Genomic DNA, 21,343 nt, shown 5'->3' on the forward strand with positions numbered 1-21,343 from the left:
TACAGAAATAACGAAAAAAGTGGCAGGCCCATTCTTACGTAGAATATGACTATGATCTACTATTCATTTCCAAATACTGAGTACTTAAAAATTATAAGCAGAAATTTCCTACTTAATTTAGGATGAAAAATGAAACACTCGTTTTTACGTTACATGAAAAGTGAAAATATTCAATCCATCCCAAAATCGGAAGCTAATAGTGTGTCACTAGAAACGTTATATAATGTTCCCTTTCTTTTATGTTCCTAATTTACATCATATCGTTTCTTCAAAATATCGTTAATCAACATTTAGGTTTTAAACAACATAGATGTGGTTTGTATTCATTCTATGGGAAAATAAATCTTAAAAATATGAATTAAATTGGCCCATGGTAAAAACCATCTAAGCAAATTTATGAAATTATTTCGTTAAACCGTGTTTCTCCTTTATTTTATTTGATCCTTTCCCAAAAAGTATATCTTGTTGGAGTTTGTTTACATTATTCTCATACCCTGTCTACCTTGAAATTAAACGTAACATGACTGGCTAACAACCAGTCGCCAAAATCACAACATAAAACGCACTGTGTCATCAAATAAAGATAAGAAATAAAATACAGACTATATCTGGAAGGGACGTGGTCACAAAAAATATCAATTACCGGCTACAAATACTACCTCTAAAAAATCAACCAATATCGGGATATTCTCCAAGCAACATTACGGCATTTACCCCTTATCAGTCTCCAGAAAAATTCCTTTATACGATTAAACATTTACATAATCATTAAATCGTGAATTTCCGACTTAATGTGGTACAAATTGAAGCCGTCAATCCATACAGGATGACATTATACACATCATATCCAGGATGAGCTATAGCGATGCTCGTTCTTCCATTAGACATCAACACATAATTTTCACTATCGGTTTCCTCTTACCACTTCCTTATAAAACAATTTGCATGAAACTTACAAACATAATCTACCGATTCCCACTTCGCCTAACCTTTCAATTGAATGAAATTAACTAGTAATCATAATATAGTTTCCGAACTCAATGTTGATATGCCAACGTAAAACTTCACCTCTTTGCTTACACCAAAACCAATAATTTATCATCAAATCAAGTACACGCATTTTTAAAAACAATTTTGGTCATGAAGGAGCTCATGTAACTAATTCATTAGTTATTCCGAAAAACAATGTCATTCTTCTTCGATATTCATTAGATATTTCGAACTGTCAGTATCACATAATGCGATATTAATAAAATTTAGGACTCGATTAATATTCTATTTTGTAATTATTTTAGGTTATCGATCCATTCGTCACTACGAGCTACGTCATAGTATTCGATGCTGTCTTCGTGTCGTTGGTGATCCACGTATGTGGTCAGTATCGAATCTTACAGAACTCCTTAGTCCAGTTAAGAGAAATCGCTGAAAGGCGATTATCGGATGGTCGAACTGAACAGAGTGCTTACAATAATGATGAACTTGTTCCAAATCCGAACGTGATGAGAGAGATGGAACGCTGTCTGGTGGAGTGTATCATTCATCACCAGAGGATATTGCGGTAAGAACTTCGTCTACTTCTTATCTACTCCCCAGGTCTAGAATTACTGTGTATCCTTTTCTTCTGTAACTTGATGGCCTTTGTAGTCTATAATGTCTGTTATTCATTCCTGCAGACCTTAGTTGATAAAGAACTTGTATGCAACATTCAAGAGATAAATCACAAGGTAGTTACTTCTTACCATTTTATTCCCTTTCTTATGTACGCAGCGTATTATGGCAAAATTCCAGTCCTATAGCATAGACTCACTGGCTTTTATTTTACTCTTGATATGAAGTGGTCTGCTTCAAAGTATGCACATCTTTAGCTCCTTACATCGATGCTATCTGAAGCATGTCTTTCTCTAATTATTACATGATGTATTTGATTTTTCTGTCACCACCTAGAGATGTTCGTGTTGGGGGAAGTATATCCTTAAGTGGAAACTTGGTGCTACTTACAAGTTCCCTGGAAAAAGCAAAGTTGCAGTTTATCGCCATTATACTGTAATATTATTAGATATCTCCTGCAGGCCTGGTTGGGACTGATTTGTATTTACTACTTCTGTATTAATGATCTCCATTACAGTTACAATGTTATGATTTGGAGGTGCATGCTATACCATGTTTTAAATTATCATAGAAAGAGTCCTTAATTTCTTACATACGGCTGCGGATATTCTTGCGAACCATAAAGCCTGCTCCAAATGTATTCATGTCAATGCTAACATTGCAACAAATTGGGTAACATCCACTGTCAAGCATTTCAAAACCCCGCCTTCTTATATCTTGTATTGCTTATGCAAAGGGTCATCATTGAACACTGAGATAGAATCCCCTTTTGTCAATGAATACTATTTTGCAGCAATCTTCCTTCTAGGTGCTACTTTTCCGACGTCGCTGGGGGAAGAATGCACGACTGGAAGTCTTGCCGACAATTTGATCGCAGTCCACATTCAAGCAAATATATGTGGATAGCTCAAATTAATATTCCCGTGTGTTGTTAACACAATTTCCTTCTGCGATTCTCTGTGGCCATTAAAGGAAGTGTAGTGGTCTTGGTATGTATCTGTATGTCAGAACTGTCCGAAGCCAGATGAAAAATCAGCACGACCAAGCTCTGACTTCTCTAGTCCAAAACATTGTGCAATTCTCGGCTTGTCATTCTGGCCCCGAAGAAACCTTTTAAACGGCATCTTTCGAACTTAAGCAACTGCACGAATGACGTGCTTCTATGCGATTCTGGTATGGCAGTAACATTCAACGCAACTTTGGAGTAGAAGACGGTGTTGCAGTCAAAAGACTACTTCTTTGGCATACGCCTAAATCATTTGAAGTACAAATCTGAAGTTATGATTCCTTACACAGCACTGAGTTCTACATGATTCTGCGTGTTTTCGTTTAGTGGTGGCAAGTCCCAACTTGTATTTTCATTCACTTTCTTGAAGGCGTTCATCTATTCGTCTACATCAAATGGGACAGATATAGTTGAGTTACATATCAATTTTTTTCGCTACTTACCCTAAATCTTTATCTGTTTCTGTATTATACAAATGTGAAAGGTATTCCACGAAAAACTTACTGTCTTTTACTTCAAAAGTGTAGCATTACAATACCAATAAGAGTGTTTACAGAACACTAAGAATGTTATTATGGGTATCTCTGAGGTACAGTAAATTTCGCAGGCGAAGTCCTCATCCAGGATTTCTTCTTCTATTCAGTGTACCGTGCTGTTATTGGACGTAAACTGCGCATCTTCAGCCAGTGTTCATCTCCGTCTTAAATGAAGTGACAGTAACTATCAGATGCCAGTGCCCTGCCCTACCCTATGTATACTTTACTGTGCTGATCTGAAGTGAATGCAATAACTCTATTTAACTTTCAGATTCGCCATGGAGCTTGAAAATGTTTTCAACCCGTCAATGCTGGCTCAGCTGTTGATCAGCGTAATGCTCTTCTGTTTGTCTTTCGTGCAAGTCATTGTGGTAAGTTTCACTATTTTTTCCCTTCCTTTATTTTCTGAACATGCAAACGATATATATATATATATAGTCAAAGTTTTCAATAGGCTGGATTATCAAATTTGGTCGTCCGTTAGTAGGGAAGTAGTTGCCTCTTGGAGAATTAGTTTAGGGATATCATGGTCATGCGAATTTCTACATGAGAAAAATTATTTAATAATATGTGAGGTTGTATTTACCCGTAGTACTGTATTAATGTCCGGCTCCATGGCTAAATGGTTAGCATGCTGGCCTTTGGTCACAGGGGTCCCGGGTTCGATTCCCGGCAGGGTCGGGAATTTTAACCTTAATTGGTTAATTTCGCTGGCACGGGGGCTGGGTGTATGTGTCGTCTTCATCATTATTTCATCCTCATCACGACGCGCAGGTCGCCAACGGGAGTCAAATCAAAAGACCTGTATCTGGCGAGCCGAACTTGTCCTCGGACACTCCCAGCACTAAAAGCCATACGCCATTTCATTTCATTACTGTATTAATTAGCCTAGGTTTGGGAAGGGGATGGACATGGCCTATATGTTAGATATACAGAGGGCGAAGTGGGAAATCACTGAGATTTATCATACATTCATTATCATTTATGTTTCCGAATCTGTATTTACTATTTTTCAGACATTTTATCTTCTCAGAATCGTAGCAGAGATAATAATTGAACCAATGTAAAACAAATGGGATATTTATGCAAAGTGATGGTAGAGTATACCAACAAGACGCGCCCTCATGATAGATCAGTGGTCAGAACATTTCCGGGCAAGAAAGAGAACCCCAGTTCAGTATCTAGGTCTGTCATGTCATCTTACACCTCAACTAAATATTTGTGCAGAAATGTCTCTTTTATTAACACAGAAACCCTGAATACGATTTCTGTTCCATCCCAACATTTCACTCTTAGTTTGACTGTTGGAAAGGAGTTTACTCAACCTCCTATGATCAACTGCAGCATTGTCTGAAGATCACTAGGAATGTGGGCATGGAAGGGTATAGCCATGAGTCTGGCTGGTCCATCTGTCGGTGCAGTAATAAGTACTCCGAGAGACCCTCCATGAGGAATGATGGTAGCAATGTGGTACCATCATTGACTTCTCAGGAAGGTGGCCACGGTTTGAATCCCGGTCAATACATGTAGGACTTCGGAAATTAAAAGTCATGTCCCTAAGGTTCGGATTTCACGTAAAACTGGATAATCTATGGCTATGGATATAATATCAACAGTCACGTAAAAGTAAAGTTTTCTTTCAAAAATGCACTATTGCGGAGGGTTCCAATGTATAATTCCCAAATATTTGAGTTCATATATGTTATCTCATTTTCATCGTTTAAATAGTGGTGGTGGCTTGCAATTTGAATGCTACGGCTGTAAGAAAAGTGTTAAATGTACCATGCAGGAGTCGAATTAATTGGAAAATATTTCATCGTCTAATGCTTTTGGGTATCTACAATCTGTGTTGAAAGGAAAACTGTTCCCGTTGCTGTTGTTTTTATGAGGTACAAATGTTTTGGTCTGGCACTAGTGATATTTAAGGAAATCAATTTCTTATCGGAATGCAACGCATGGAGTTGGTGGAAAAACGTGATGAAATAGCAACTTGTTCTGACAAATATAAGCTACTACTCGAGGCCAAAATAACGACCTCGATTTTAGGCTAGTGTTATGCACATTTTCACCACAGCAACCGCAATTCCACTTGGTACGTTTGTTATTGTTTCGAATGGAAAATGATATTATCTAGAACATAACTATGATTACTGCCTGGTGAACAGCTGATCTGCGGACATGTGTCGTTAGAGCCACGTTTCACTTATGAGTATTTATTGTTACAGAGAAAATTTAAAATCATCTGAGGCGGTGCAGTTCTTTTCAGACACACCCCCAATGGAGGTGTGCTGCATGTGGGGCCTTCCATATTTGACAGATACCAGACCTTCTGTCATTCTAAAATCCCTGGCTATACCAGGAATAGAACCCGGGCCACCGAATACGGTAGCTATTGGTGCTAACCGTTACGCTACGAAGGCAAATTCAGATACAAATGAAAGGAATTTAAACATTACATCACCATACTTTGGAGAACACATACTCAACACTTTTTGCGTCACCTAGGTCCTGAACAGTCCCAGATATTTAACATGATGGACGAGAGGCATCTAGTTGCAACGTATAAAAAAAACCAAAAAATTATATAATATTTTTATGTTCAAGAACAGAGTATTTTTTTTCATTTTACGTAATGCATGACTATCACAGTACTTAAAATACCTAGTAAGACATCTCATCACAGTGACAAACCGTTCGCCAATTTTATGTCCATTGGTGCACAAAGCTGCGCAACTTTTAAGTGAAAAATCTGTGTAGGTGTTGCGGATTTCATGGTGTGACAGGACTTTTAAAAGTAACTTTCTCCCATATTGAACGCAAACATATTCAATAGTGTTGAAGTCTGGTAGGCAAGTAGGTCTCTCAAGTAGGGCAATATCGACATTGGGAAGTAAAATATTAACGATGCCTGAACTCTGGACTGCGAGATTTCGTCCAAGGAGACGAATTCTTCTCCGAATTTCTGGTAACTGGTCTCTAGAATGGGTTCGAGGATTCCCGTTTGAGGAGCATTTAGGCCGTCTTTAGGTCATCTTTTTATCAACAGAAATGTGTGATGGCTAAATTTAATGCAACCTCGAAACATCATGAAACCGCCACCTTACTGCACTTGCTGAACGCTGCGTCGGTGATGTGCAGCATTTCCGAATTATTTCCGAACATGTAACTGATGATCGTCAGGAACCATACATATGTGGAATTCAGCGGTATAATGTAACCAGCGTCATGATGTCGAGGTGTACCTTCCGACTTTTCTTCTTTTTTCAACTGCGAGAACACAGCAGGGAATAATAATAATAATAATAATAATAATAATAATAATAATAATAATAATAATAATAATAATAATTAATAACAATAATAATAATAATACTGTAATAGTAATCCAACGGGAAGACAGTTTGGTATCATATAACCTATTCTACTGGGTAGACACGTGGCCTCCGGGGACTTTCAGTAAATCACTACACAGTATAATCACTTAATTGCCCACGTTTTACTTTCCAAGCTGGGGCCGATGACCCTCGATGTTAGGCCCCTTTAAACAACAATCATCATCATCATCATCATCACTTGCCAAGCAGTCTCTTGCAACCAAGTCAATGCATTAAATAATGCATTTCAGTCTTAAGTCCCAGATGTTCATCCATAATACTATGGGTGCAGTTCTTGCTATTGTTACATACTCAACTACTGTCTTTTTTACCATTTGTTTTACGTCGCACCGACACAGATAGGTCTTACGGCGACGATGGGATATGAAAGGGCTAGGAGTGGGAAGGAATCGGACGTGGCCTTAATTAAGGTACAGACCCAGCATTTGCTTGGTGTGAAAGTGGGATACACGGAAAACCATCTTCAGGGCCACCGACAGTGGGATTCGAACCCACGATCTGCCGGATGCAAGCGCACAGCTGCGCACCACAAACAGCATGGCCAACTCGCCCGGTAACTACGGTCTTAAAGCTTCCATCACTCTGAAGATGCTCAAACGTTTTTCCGGTATCTAAGGAACCTGATCCTGAAGTAGTTTCTGATTATCGCCTCAAATCTATTCTCCTGGCGCTTTGTAAAGCTTTGGAGTGATTTAATAATAATTTTTTCTTTATTTAAACAACCCTCTTCCCCTCGAAACCTTAAAGTCATGCTTTAAGAAGGGGTACAATACTGCAACTGCTCTCTTTAAAGTGACGGAAGACATCAGACCTGCTATTGAACAATGATAAGTGACATGCCTAATGCTGTTGGATTTCGGTGGTGCTTTTGACACAACAGACTTTCAACAATTAGTTACGAAAATGGAATCGTACTTGCGCGGGTTTTTAAGGCTCAATTTTTTTACGTCTTATTTGAATGATCGTTTCAGCGGGTAACAACTAATGGAAACGGTTCAGAATGTTGACCTAAGAAAGTAAACACCCCACAGGGAAATGGAAACGGTTCAGAATGTTGACCTAAGAAAGTAAGCACCCCACAGGGAAATGGAAACTGTTCAGAATGTTGACCTAAGAAAGTAAGCACCCCACAGGGAAATGGAAACGGTTCAGAAAGTTGACCTAAAAAAGTAAGCACCCCACAGGGAAATGGAAACGGTTCAGAATGTTGACCTAAGAAAGTAAGCACCCCACAGGGAAATGGAAACGGTTCAGAATGTTGACCTAAAAAAGTAAGCACCCCACAGGGAAATGGAAACGGTTCAGAATGTTGACCTAAGAAAGTAAGCACCCAACAGGGAAATGGAAACGGTTCAGAATGTTGACCTAAGAAAGTAAGCACCCCACAGGGAAATGGAAACGGTTCAGAATGTTGACCCAAGAAAGTAAGCACCCCACAGGGAATGGAAACGGTTCAGAATGTTGGACCTAAGAAAGTAAGCACCCCACAGTGAAATGGAGACGGTTCAGAATGTTGACCTAAGAAAGTAAGCACCCCACAGGGAAATATTTTGGAGCCACTACGTTTTCGCTGTACGTCAGTGACATCTTCAAAACCAAACCCTATGCCATGAAAGACCTGAAAGGCCATAACCTACCATGCGACCCGTGCTCAGCCCGAAGGCCTGAAGATGACGATGTGTCGTGTTGTCGGCACGGCAAATCCTCTCGGCTGTTATTCTTGGCTTCTTAGACCTGTTCAAAGTCTTCGATCTACACTAAAATCATGTAGGCCTAGTTACTACTCTGATGACCTTCAAATATACCTTCTTCTTCTTCTTCCTTATCTGTTTACCCTCCAGGGTCGGTTTTTCCCTCGGACTCAGCGAGGGATCCCACCTCTACCGCCTCAAGGGCACTACCCTGGAGCTTCAGACTCTGGGTCGGGGATGAAACTGGGGGATGACCAGTACCTCTCACAGGCGGCCTCACCTGCTATGCTGAACAGGGGCCTTGCGGGGGATGGGAAGATTGGAAGGGACAGGCAAGGAAGAGGGAAAGAAGTGGCTCTGGCCTTACGTTAGGTACCACCCCGGCATTTGCCCGGAGGAGAAGTGGGAAACCACGGAAAACCACGTCGAGGATGGCTGAGGTGGTAATTGAACCCACCTATACTCAGTTGACTCCCGAGGCTGAGTGGACTCCGTTCCAGCACTCGTACCAATTTCAAATTTCGTGGCAGAGCCGGGAATCAAACCCGGGCCTCCAGGAGTTGCAGCTAATCACACTAACCACTACACCACAGCGGCGGACTTCTAGCGTACTGTTCCACAGAATTTTCACCGAACACGCTCAGAACATTTTAAGCAAGCCTCGGACATATGGGAGTAACGGAGTCCTACAGCCATTTGAGAGGCGAAGGACTCCTTGGTAACAAGTTGGCGAAGGAAATGTAATACGATGTGCAGATTAGGATGAAGTTGACAATTTTTATGAAGCATTGAGTGACATGGTAGGCAGGGTCAACAGCAAGGATAAATAGGCGATTTCAATTCGGGAGTTGGAAATCGAATTGAAGGGTACAGAAAGGCGATAGGTAAACGTGGGGAAGGTACGGAAGCTAATAGGAATGGCAAGCGTTTGCTGGACTTATGTAGTAGTATGTTACAGTATTAGCAGTTACGGATACAGTCTTCAAGCATAGGGCTACACTTGGGAGGACAGTTGTACCACATGCGCAATAGACTACACCACAACCGACTTTGAATTCAGGAAATCTGTTAGGAATGTGTGGGTATTCCGGCGACGTTTTCATGCTACAGACCACTATATAATCTGTAGTGAACTAAGTACATTTATGCCAGGGATGGAGAAAGCAAAACCAGTCTGGAAATGAATAAGGATAAAAAATGTTCACGGCGTGGAAATTAGACGGAAGTATGTGAATATGATTAGTGAAAAGTTCCAAACAATAAACAATAAGCAGGTTCAGGATATATAAAGAGAATTGCTTATATACAAGGATACTGCATTAGAAACAGCAAGAGAATCCCTAGGAACAACTACCGTACGTGTAAAGATGGAAAAAGCGAACATTTCGTTGTAATGATAGAGTGAGAGCAGCTTGTAAACGTAAAAAGAAGGCATATAAGAAATGGCTCAAAACAAGGACTGATTCAGAGAGGTAATTTTATATAGAGGAAGGAGACAGAGTGAAGCAAATAGTAGTTGAATCCAAGAAGAAGTCGTGGGAGTATTACGGTCATAACCTGTAAAGGGTAGGTCAGACCGCATGGAAACCTTTCTGGACAGTAAAAAGGAATCTTAGGAAGGGACGGTAAAAAGAAATTAATAGGGTTTTGGGTAAATCAGGTGAACTCATAATAGATCCCAGGGAATAACTGGAGAGGTAGAAGGTATATTTTGAAAACCCTTTGAACATAAAAGGAAACGTTCCTGGTGACGTAGCAAACAACCGAGATCATGTGAGGGACGACAATGATGTTCGTGATATTACGCTCGAGGAAGTGGAAAGGATGTCAAAAAGACTCCATTGTCATATGGCAGGAAGAGCTGAAATTAGACCCGAAATGGAGAAATAGAGTGGGAAGGCAGGGTTGAAATTACTTCATGGAGTCATAAGATTAGCATGGAGTGTTAGTAAGGTATCTTCGAATTGAACAAAAGCAGTAATTGCACCTGTCTCTAAGCAAGAAAACAGGAAGGATTTGCAAGAACTATCGAGGTATCTTATTTATCCGTATGTGCCAGTTCATAGAAAAATGCTACGAGAAGAATAGAGAGTTATGTTTATGTTTCTTTGATCTAGGGAAGGCATATGACAGAGTACCGAGGAAAAAAGCGTCCGCAGTACTGGCAGACTATGGGATAAAGGGCAGATTATTAAAAACAGTCAAAGACATTTATGTTGACAATTGGGCTGCAGTGAGAATTGATGGTAGAATAAGTTCATGGTTCAACGTACTTACAGGAGGTTAGACAAGATCTTTCACCCTTCTAGATATTAGTATGCATGGATCATCTGCTGAAAGGCATTACGTGGCAGGAAGGGATTCAGTTAGGTGAAAATGTAGTAAGCAGTCTGGCCTATTCTGACGACTTGGACTCAATGGTAGATTGTGCCGAAAGCCTGGTGGGTTTTGAAGATAGGTGCATTGAGTATGGTATGACTATTAATCTTTCTAAAAAGACTAAACTGATGTCAGTAGGTAAGAAATCAAAGAGAACTGAATGCCAGATTGGGGATAAGAAGCTGGAACAGGTAGATAATTTCAAGTATTTAGGATGTGTGTTCTTCCAGGATGGTAGTATATTAAGTGAGAATGAATCAGTGTGCAGTAAAAGTAATGTAGTGAGCTCGCAGTTGCTATCATCAGTATTCTGTAAGAAGGAAGTCAGCTCCCGGACTTTTATATCGGGATGTTTTCAGACAAACATTCCTTTAAGGGAGTGAAATCCGGGTGGACACAGGATAACTCATTCATAAGCTAGAAGTAACAGACATGAAATTAGCGAGGATGATTGCTGGTACAAACTGGTGGGAACAGGTGGGAACAATGGTATGAGGGTACTCGGAATGGGGATATAACGGCTAAGTTAGGATTGAACTCGATGGGCGAAGTTGTCCGCATAAATCGGCTTCGATCGTGGGGTCATATGAGGCGAATGGACGAGGAAAAGTTACCTAGGAGAATAATGGACTCTGTTATGGAGGGTAAGACAAGTAGAGGGAGACCAAGATGCCGATGGTTAGACTCAATTTGTGGCCTCGTTTAGGCCACAGAAGTAGTTAAAAGTAGAGGATTGTGGCGGCGATTAGTAAATTCAGAGAGGCTTGTAGCCTGAAGACTGAAAGTCATAACAGTACATAATGATGATGTATGTCTGTATGTATGATGTTTCTAACTTGAGCTACAGTATGATGAGCATATTACTCTTTCCTATCACAAACTTCACTGATTAAAACCTGATAAAGGACGTAAATATAACATAAATACGCCAACTTGTGCATAGCAACTCTACTCAGTACATATCCTCGAATATTCATTTTCTCTCCTTGTTTCTGAATTGTGCCTGCCTATGCTATTCCTCTGCACCACTCGTCTACGTATAACAATTCTTTTACTGTGATAGGTCGAAAACAATGGAATTCTTTACCAGTGAAGTGTCAGGGAAAGTGACTGACTGGCTAAATTCAAAAGATCTTGTCGAGATGACCTGTTGACATCTACCGACTGATAAGTGCGCTGTGATGACGAAGCACTGTGAGATTTTCCCTTGTGTATGCAGACTTCTTTGATAGTTTTGTAATATGTATGATTTCTGTATGTGTTTTGAGCAATATTACTTCATGTTCACACTGTTTAATGTACAGTATACGTTCCATTTACATCTATATATATAAAATAGCTTGTCCTGACTGACTGACTGACTGACTGACTGACTGATTCATCATCGCCGAGCCAAAACTACTGGACATAAAGAAATGAAATTTTGGGGATATATTCATATTATGATGTAGGTGCTCGCTAAGAGAGGATTTTTGGATATTCCTTCGGTAAGGGGGTGAAAATGGGGGTGAAATTTTAAAATGAGTGTATCTATATCTCAAAACTTTAAAAGTTTACAGATGTAAAAATTGGTATTTAGAATCTTCTTTAAAAATAAGGAAACACGTATTTTTTTGTTTTCAGAAAATCCCAATATGAGGGATGAAAAAATGTGAAAATGGGGGAAAATTGGTTGAATGCCTTTAATCAGGATACCGGTACTTATATCTCAAAAACTGAAGATATTACAGACCTGAAAATTGGTACTTTTGATCTCTTTTAAAAATAAAGAAACACGTATTTTTTTGTTTTTGGAAAATCCAATTAATGCGAGGGTGAAAAGGGGGGTGAATTTTCAAAAACAGTGCATCTATATCTCAAAACTTTTAAAGTTTACAGATGTAAAAATAGGTACTTAGAATCTTCATTAAAAATAAAGAAACACGTATTTTTTTGTTTTCGGAAAATCCCAATAGGAGGGGTGAAAAGGGGTGAAAATGGATTGAATGCCTTTAATGAGGATACTTATATCTCAGAAACTGCAGATATTACAGACCTGAAAATTGGTACCTTTGATCTCTTTTAAAAATAAAGAAACACGTATTTTTTTGTTTTTGGAAAATCCAAATAATGGGGGTGTAAAGGGGGGTGAATTTTTTAAATGAGTGTATCTATATCTCAAAACTTTTAAAGTTTATAGACGTAAAATATGGTATTTAGAATCTCCTTTAAAAATAAAGAAACACTTTTTTTTTGTTTTCGGAAAATCCCGATAGGAAGGGTGGAAAAGGGTGAAAAAGAGGTTGAATGCCTTTAACGAGGCTACTTATATTTCAGAACCTGAAGATATTACAGACCTGAAAATTGGTATTGGGGATCCACTTTAAAAATAAGGAAATACGTATATTTTCGTTTTTAAAAATCCGGATAATGGGGGGTGAAAAGGGGGGTGATTTTTTAAAATGATTGTGTCTATATCTTAAAACTTTAAAAGTTTACAGATGTAAAAATTGGAATTTAGAATCTCCTTTAAAAGTAAAGGAATACGTATTTTTTCGTTTTCTGTAAATCCCAATAGGAGGGGTGTAAAAGGGTGAATAGTGGGTTGAATGCCTTTAATGGGGATACATATATCTCAGAAACTGAATATATTACAGAACTAAAAATTTGTATATGGGATCTCCTTTAAAGATAAAGAAACGCGTATTCTCGGAAAATACAATGAAAGGGGGGGGGAAGAATTCTAAAATTAATTGACTTAATTGTATGAGAATACATACATCTAATAAAAACTAAAGTTGTTACGGACGTGTAAATTGGTATTTTGATCTCCTTTAAAAACAAAGAAATACGCGTTTTGTGGGGGAAACCATCTTGGGGGGCGGGAGTGGAAAGGAGTTGAATTCTTTCATGAGGACACATAAATCAAAAACTGAAGAAGTTAGAGTCGTGATAATTGCTATTTATTAATTAATAGAGAAATGTACACTCAAGTTTGAGCATTAAATAAATTTCACATTTTAGTCTTTGCTATAGTCTGTAATTGTCCTGGTTCTTTTCGTGCATGTTATGATGTGATATCTTCTACACTTCTGTCCACACAAAATGCACTTACAATCTTCGTCTGGCTCATGGAACTTCTGGTTTACGCATACCTTGTGGTGAAACCCATAATTGCTATTTAGAAGATCCTTTACTATTAAAGGAACAAGTATTTTTTGCCGGAAAATTCACTTAAGGGGGGGGGGGGAGAAGTGTGAAAGGAAGTAAAAAAAGCGAATTATTTTTATGGGGATACTTATATCTCAAAACTCAAGGTAATAGACGTGAACATTGGGGTTTGGAATATCCTTTAAACATAAAGAAACACTCCTTCTTTTAATTTTTTGGGGGGAGGGGGTAAATAAACTTAACGGCGGTGGGGTGTAAAAGGAGGTGAGACCAATTGATTTTGCTGTTCATAATGTACATATAAGGAGCCTCCGTTGCTCAGGCGGCAGCGCGCCGGCCTCTCACAGCTGGGTTCCGTGGTTCGAATCCCGGTCACTCCATGTGACATTCGTGCTGGACAAAACGGAGGCGGGACAGGTTTTTCTCCGGATACTTCGCTTTTCCCTGTCGTCATTCATTCCAGCAACACTGTCCAATATTTCATTTCATTTGTCATTCATCGATCATTGCCCAAGAGGAGTGCTTCGGCAGCCGGCACAATTCCTACTGTCGCCGCTAGATGGGGCTTTATTCATTCCATTCCTGACCCTGTCGAATGACTGGAAACAGGCTGTATATTTTCGATGTACTTATTCTGATCATAAACCGATCTTTTTAATCTTTCCTGGGTTCGTTTTCAACAGCCAACTTTTCCTTCGGAAAACGTTCTTATATTAGAGCAGATTCTCCAGGCATATGAATAAAAATTTAAACACATTTGAAATAAACGTTAGGAATGAGATTGACCGTCCAATTGTTCACCTCTATAATAAGGTCAATAATGACCGGAAGTATGTCATTCGTATCGCCAGAAATCCCGCACACTTGCCTACGCGCGACATTGGTGCTGGTCACATTCTCAACAATAACAATGGCAGCAGATGTAATTTACCGCCAAGTAGCGGTCTTGCATCTTGCTGTGGGATCCAGAACATCTATAATAATAATAATAATAATAATAATAATAATAATAATAATAATAATAATAATAATAATAATAATAATAATAATAATAATAATAATAATAATAATAATAATAATAATAATGTTCTGGACCGTTGTCAAATGTGCGGACCGCGGTGGAAACGGGTCCTGGACGGGTAATGACTAAGAATGCAGTCTGGCCGCGGGTTCATTACCGCCAAGGCACAAAAGCGATACCACGCCGGATCTCCTGAAGGATTTGTTCCATATTAAAAATGCTTATAAGAAAAGATGGCAAAGATTTAGGGACCCAACTGACAGGGTGGAATACCTGGACCTAGCCTGGGAAGTACGAAATCGATTGCTGGAAATAAAGATTGAAAAATGGGAGGAAACTTGCCATAATCTATTAGAAAACGAGTCAGATCGCGAATTTTGGCGGATTCTCGCAGAAAACGATTCAGATCGCGAATTTCGGCTGATTATATATCTAAAACAACATTCAATTTTAAATTTCAGTATAATACCGTAGCGAAGCACGGGTATCTTGCTAGTTATGTTATACATATGATAATGTGAGTGTTGTGATACTGTAACTCTGTTAAAGTATACGTTGATGAATCTATACATAACAGTTATAGAATGTAGTTAAGTGTAAAATGTGAAAGTAAAATGTAGTTAAGTGCTAGTCACCCTAACATTTCCGCTTGAATTAAGCCATAATAATACAAAACAAAATATAAAAAGGAACATCTTTCGTTATGCTCCTCCGTAACGAAAGTCGTATATGACGGTCATTGGTTGTTGCTGTCGAGGGCAAGGTTGGCTTTAAACACTACCAGTTCGTGCCTTAAAATGCAATTTCAACTTCCCGTCATTTGATTCAGTTGGACTTAAGAGACTGGACGTACCGGATGTGCAGTCTAAGGAACCAGATATAACATACTCACTAAGCACTGTAGACTGAAGACCTAATGCGCTATTGACAAATGTACATGATTTTTACAATAGTATCATTGTAAAGTATCAAATAATTTAATACTAACAAGTTACTTTATATTGTTTTAACGTTCACAAATGAAACTTTCCTTTAAATCTTATTTGTATCTCCATGATCATGAAGAACGCTTAATCACGGCCATATCGAACAGATTCCATTAATGCACTTGTTATGTAGGCACCTTACAGAAAGGCACCCGTGTTCGCTATCCGATGAAGTATCGTAATAATAATTCCACGAGGCTATTGCTGGCCAGATTCAGCTTTTGTAGGGTAAAGTGAGGAGAAGAGCCTTACATTTCAAAATTATATCCTAAATAAAAAATATGATTATATGAGCAAGTGAATATATATTTTAATATCTACATAATACATATTTTGTACCCAAAATGTAGATTATATCGAATAATTTAACAATTGATTTTTTTTTTAAGTTTAAAAATTGCGACGTTTTGCTTTCTCTCCTCCACTGGTATGTAAAAGGGCGCACTTGGGGAAGGAGAGATGTCTCATGAATATATTTTTACGTTAAGATAATGTAAGATATTGAATTACAAAAGTGCATGTTGTGATTCTAAACCATTGTAAAAATTTATGGAATGAAAACAATAATTGATAAGTTTAATTAAGTTGCATAACTGGACACAAATGTGCATGATCATTTGATGTTATTTAAATATGTATAAAACTATAAAGTAATCGTATTGAAGAAAGTACTAGTACACGCTTGGTTACATTAAAATTCTCTATGTCTTTTAATTTCATTCTTCCACAAAAAGCACTCGTATGGTCATAAATGGAACAGGTTTCGTCCAACCGTATTTTACTAACTTATTGAATCCTGTCAGATTTAGACTGTGATTTAGACTGAATTTATGAGCAGAGTTTTAAACATTCTATGCATTCATCCCCTATAAATTACTCTGACTAATCGGAAACGCTTCATCGGTGTTCCACTATTTTGTAAGCGATTTTTCTTACGTCCCTCCTGGACGAAGCAACTGCGACAGCTTGAAGATCGAGGATATATTTTCCTAGTTTATTTCGGCATCATTTATTAATTTATTAACTAACTTTATTGAAATACGTTTTGCTTTTTCTCATTCTAAAAGTTTTTTGTGTACTGCTTGCAAGGACGAAATTTTGTTGAGAACTAAACTGGCTGCGTTTTAAAAATCAATTTCGTTCCAGGAAGCTTGATTTGTTAATCGGATATATGTATTTAGCATAGTTACTGAAACTGCAAAAGACAATATAGAGTAGGTACTTGTAACATGACATACAATATTATAAAATGTTTATTACAGCACATTACATTATTAAAAAATAAATCAATGGGTCTTCTTTCTTCCTCTCTGTACTAATCCTTCAGTGCGCCTCTGTGGTGTAGTGGTTAGTGTGATTAGCTGCCACTCCCGGAGGCCCGGGTTCGATTTCCGCCTCTGTCACGAAATTTGAAAAGTAGTACGAGGGCTGAAACGGGGTCCACTCAGCCTCGGGAAGTCAAATGAGTAGAGATGCGTTCGATTCCCACCTCAGCCATCCTGGAAGTGGTTTAATGTGGTTTCCAAATTCCCACTTCTCTTCCAGGCAAATGCCGGGATGGTACCTAACTTAAGGCCACGGCCGCTTCCTTCCCTCTTCCTTGTGTATCCCTTCCAATCTTCCCATTCCCGCACAAGGCTCCTGTTCAGCATAGCAGGTGAGGCCGCCTGGACGAGGTACTGGTCATTCTCCCCAGTTGTATCCCCAACCCTATGTCTCACGCTCCAGGACACTGCCCTTGAGGCGGTAGAGTTGGTATCCCTCGCAGAGTCCGAAGGAAAATCCTACCTTGGAGGGTAAACAGATTAAGAAAGAAAAAATAATCCTTCAACTCTCTAAAACTGGTACGAGAGAGGACGCGCCGAGCATACCTGTGTAAACATGACTGACTAGTATTGAACGCAGCATACTCCATGACCCTTAATCTATCTGTCAATTAGCATCGACTGGTTTTCCACAAATTATTTAACAACCACGCTAAATAAATATAATACACTGCGTTTATTAAAGTTTAGACATTTATCTTCATTAGCTCGTCAAGAAATTCCTCCATAGCGAGCGAGTTGGCCGTGCGGTTAGAGTCGCATAGATGCGAGCTTGAAGTCGGAAGTTGGTGGATACGAATTCCACAGTTGGCAGCCCTGAAGGTGGTTTTCCGTGGTTTTCAATGTTCACACCAGGCAAGTGCTGGGGGGTGTACATCAATTAAGGCCAAGTTCGATACCTTCCCAATCCTAGCCCGTTCCCCTCCTTGTGTCACCGAAAAGCCTTTGATGTGTTGATAAGACATTATACCACCAGCGAAAACAATCCTCACCGGGTGAGTTGGCCGTGCGCGTAGAGGCGCGCGACTGTGAGCTTGCATCCGGGAGATAGTAGGTTCGAATCCCACTATCGGCAGCCCTGAAGATGGTTTTCCGTGGTTTCCCATTTTCACACCAGGCAAATGCTGGGGCTGTACCTTAATTAAGGCCACGGCCGCTTCCTTCCAACTCCTAGGCCTTTCCTATCCCATCGTCGCCATAAGACCTATCTGTGTCGGTGCGACGTAAAGCCCCTAGCAACTAAAAAAAAATCATCCATAAAAACCACGCATGTATCCAAAATGCTTAATAAATTTGTCGACAGGCTTGTCTGCCTACGGTCACTGACAACTAAGAGTTCTGATGGAGGCACAAATACCCAGGGTCCGAACCTTGGCAATTCACCGTTTTTAATATTTAAGTCCCTCGACCCGTCCGCGAATCAAACCTGTGGTTCAGAGGTCGAAGGTGTAGACACTGATGACTGAGTCGTGGTGCCCGACAGCCAGTTGGATAATAACGCAGCAACTGAAGAATGTAATCACAATAAAGTTAAGAATGCGGTTTGGGGCGCTCTTGAGGTACACGTGGAGTCTCTGGATACTGGGTGTCAGAGAAATAGTTTAATATCCCATCATTGTTTGTTCTGTTGATATACTGAGTATACATTTTTTTCCAGTCGCCGTTGATGAGCTTACGCATGGTCACAGTGCTGGGTATTCTGACGTATGCTTCAGTGGAGCTGTTTATGTTCTGCTGGTTCTGCGAACAGCTCTCCTCGGAGGTATGTATTTACATCTTCAACACATTATATGTCCAATAGTCGATAAGGCACGGAATTGTCATCTAATAATAATATTTATTGTAAGGTTTTCATACAACAGGCTTCTAAACTCTCTATGGATTCAAAAAGTTCTGAGCTTTGAGTCCACAAAGGTAGTTACCGCAGTTTTTGTTGACTTGAATATAGCGCCTCTGTTACACATAATATCACGAGGAAGAGCCAAATGAAAAATATACTTTTCATGTTATTGTATTGAGGAAGAGTGGTACATCACTGTATTACTTTCTCTACGTCATCTCCATTACGTTCAATGCAAGTCCTCCAGCGCTTACAACGTGCATGGATTCCTCTAGAAAAATCCTTTGATTGCCTGCGGAGTCACAGCAGCACCGCCATCATCCTTCATTTTCAACAGAACGTAACGTCCTTTCTTTCCTCGAGTGGCCGGAACATAAGGCAATTAATAGGGACGAAGTGTAGTAAAATTGATGTGAAAGATACTGAAAATACAGGTGTTTGATGGTCGCAACTCTTGCACGGGCAGTATGGGGCTGAGCATTTTCATGTTGCTGCTGTGACAAACATGCATCACCGTACCGAATCGTCATTCATAGATGAACTTCATAAACTACTACACCTTTTTGTTACGTGCATATCTGAAGAGAGGCGACCTTTGGTACACTGCTACCCTGATACCTTGATGGTATTTGCTTGTCCACACGATGCTGTCGACTGTAGGATATTAGTCAAAGCCTGTCATCGGACAAAGTCATGGTGCAACATTTCGATTTCTTATTGCATTTGTAAGGTTTTCATTTTGTCGACACACCCTAGCAGTATTTCAGTTTCCTACAGAAAGCTACCGAGAGTAAAGGATGTTGTTTTTGTAACCATATTCTGTAGTAATGAATACCAAAAATAAGTTCGCAGATGCTAATATGAGTGAGAGTGATCATTCAAGCACAATAAATACAACTCCTCCATGGTTAAGGGTCTCAGACTGAGTGACACAGTCAGCTCGTTGTTGAATTTCTGTTCCCAAGATGTCAAGTTCAACCCCAGCTGAGATCGGTGAGATTTCAGAATGTTTCAATCATATAACGCCTTCTTAGAGGACATCCGACATCACGACGTCTCTCAGAATCTATGGCAATTGAAGGGATATTAAACAAGTAACAGTTTTCATTGTCAGATTTAAAAAGCAGAGTTAAAAAGAATGGTCAACTGAAGGTAGGAAATTAAAGGACACATGCATCCAACTAAGCCATTCAATGTGAGAAAAGGAAGGAAACATGCTCACAAATGTCGGATAAGACCAAATAAAAAGACGAGGTAGATAAAACATAAGAAAACACATAATAATAAAAGGTAGATGTAATGTTTACTGGTTCTGGCCCTACAGTACGTTTCTCAATGAAATATGTTACTACGTACTGTTCCACCCAAAACTCATTACCTATCCACAGACATTTACATGTACCATTTAGTTCATAACAACTTTAGATAAGTAAACAGGATATTCTAGAACAAAGATAGGATATTTGTTCAAATATGTTGTTATCTACCCGATCATTAGCTGTTAAAATTACGGGAATTCTCACACAGCTCCACCATCAGGCTTTGATACTGAACTGCCACACTTATAACGTCCCTGAACAAGGTGTCATGGTCTGAAATGAGACCATATTCAGTTATTGTAGGTTGAAGTAGTTGGAACTGTTTGGTATTAATCTTATTGATAGCTCGAAAATTCAAATTCACTCATCTTCTTAATAACACGATATTTTAATTACTGCAGTTACTCTTGTTTTTAAAATACATTTATTGAAGATATGTTCATTACTTTTCTGTTAAAATTATGAAACGTAATATATACTTAAATCATCCTTTTCTTTCTATCTGTCCACCTATTTCCGACGCAGATTCTAGTTCTAATGGAATGACATATTTCCTGAAGTTATTGAAGAAGCTCATGCGCTTTCCTTTCAAAATCACCAAGAACGAACCTTTTCAACATTCTTTAAGGCATTTCAGATGACTTCTGAGACAGAATCTGAATGAGGAAGAGTTACATGTGAACCTAAAAATAACACAGTTCATATAATAATATGCCGTGACTATTGAAAATTAAAACAAAATTTAATTGATAATATTTGCAAACCATATGGTCTTACGAACTCAAATAATATACAGGGTGAATACAAAATGCGGTCTTCGAAGATCAGGACGTAGGAGACCAAGCCAAACCACACAGAAATATGATAGAATCTCATACTCCCTCTTGGAATTTTCCCACATGGAAAATGGGGCAATTATTCTTTTCGTGGGCTACGGCTGTATTATGCACTGGTTTATGTAGCGACTCTAACACCCTCATGTCCTTGTCGAACATTCAGCATTCATTAATTGTTCTTTTTATTCTGAGTTGTTAATGTTATGTTTTCATCTTTGAGGCTTGTAGTCGTGAAGTTCATCGACCACACA

At 39.1% G+C, this 21,343-nt stretch overlaps 1 protein-coding gene across 1 annotated transcript in view; it reads left to right on the top strand.

Moving 5' to 3' along the window:
- The first annotated feature begins 1,472 nt into the window (after positions 1–1,472).
- The window catches only part of LOC137498355 (odorant receptor 49b-like), a 42,149-nt gene continuing 22,278 nt past the window's right edge, over positions 1,473–21,343 (top strand). The window contains exons 1-3 of the mRNA XM_068225796.1: positions 1,473–1,558; positions 3,422–3,521; positions 18,755–18,859. Of these exons, the coding sequence (XP_068081897.1) occupies positions 1,500–1,558; positions 3,422–3,521; positions 18,755–18,859 (264 nt within the window). The 5' untranslated portion in view covers positions 1,473–1,499. The remainder of the gene's footprint in view (positions 1,559–3,421; positions 3,522–18,754; positions 18,860–21,343) is intronic.

This window comes from Anabrus simplex, chromosome 2 (assembly GCF_040414725.1).
Source record: "Anabrus simplex isolate iqAnaSimp1 chromosome 2, ASM4041472v1, whole genome shotgun sequence".
NCBI classification, from domain to species: domain Eukaryota; kingdom Metazoa; phylum Arthropoda; class Insecta; order Orthoptera; family Tettigoniidae; genus Anabrus; species Anabrus simplex.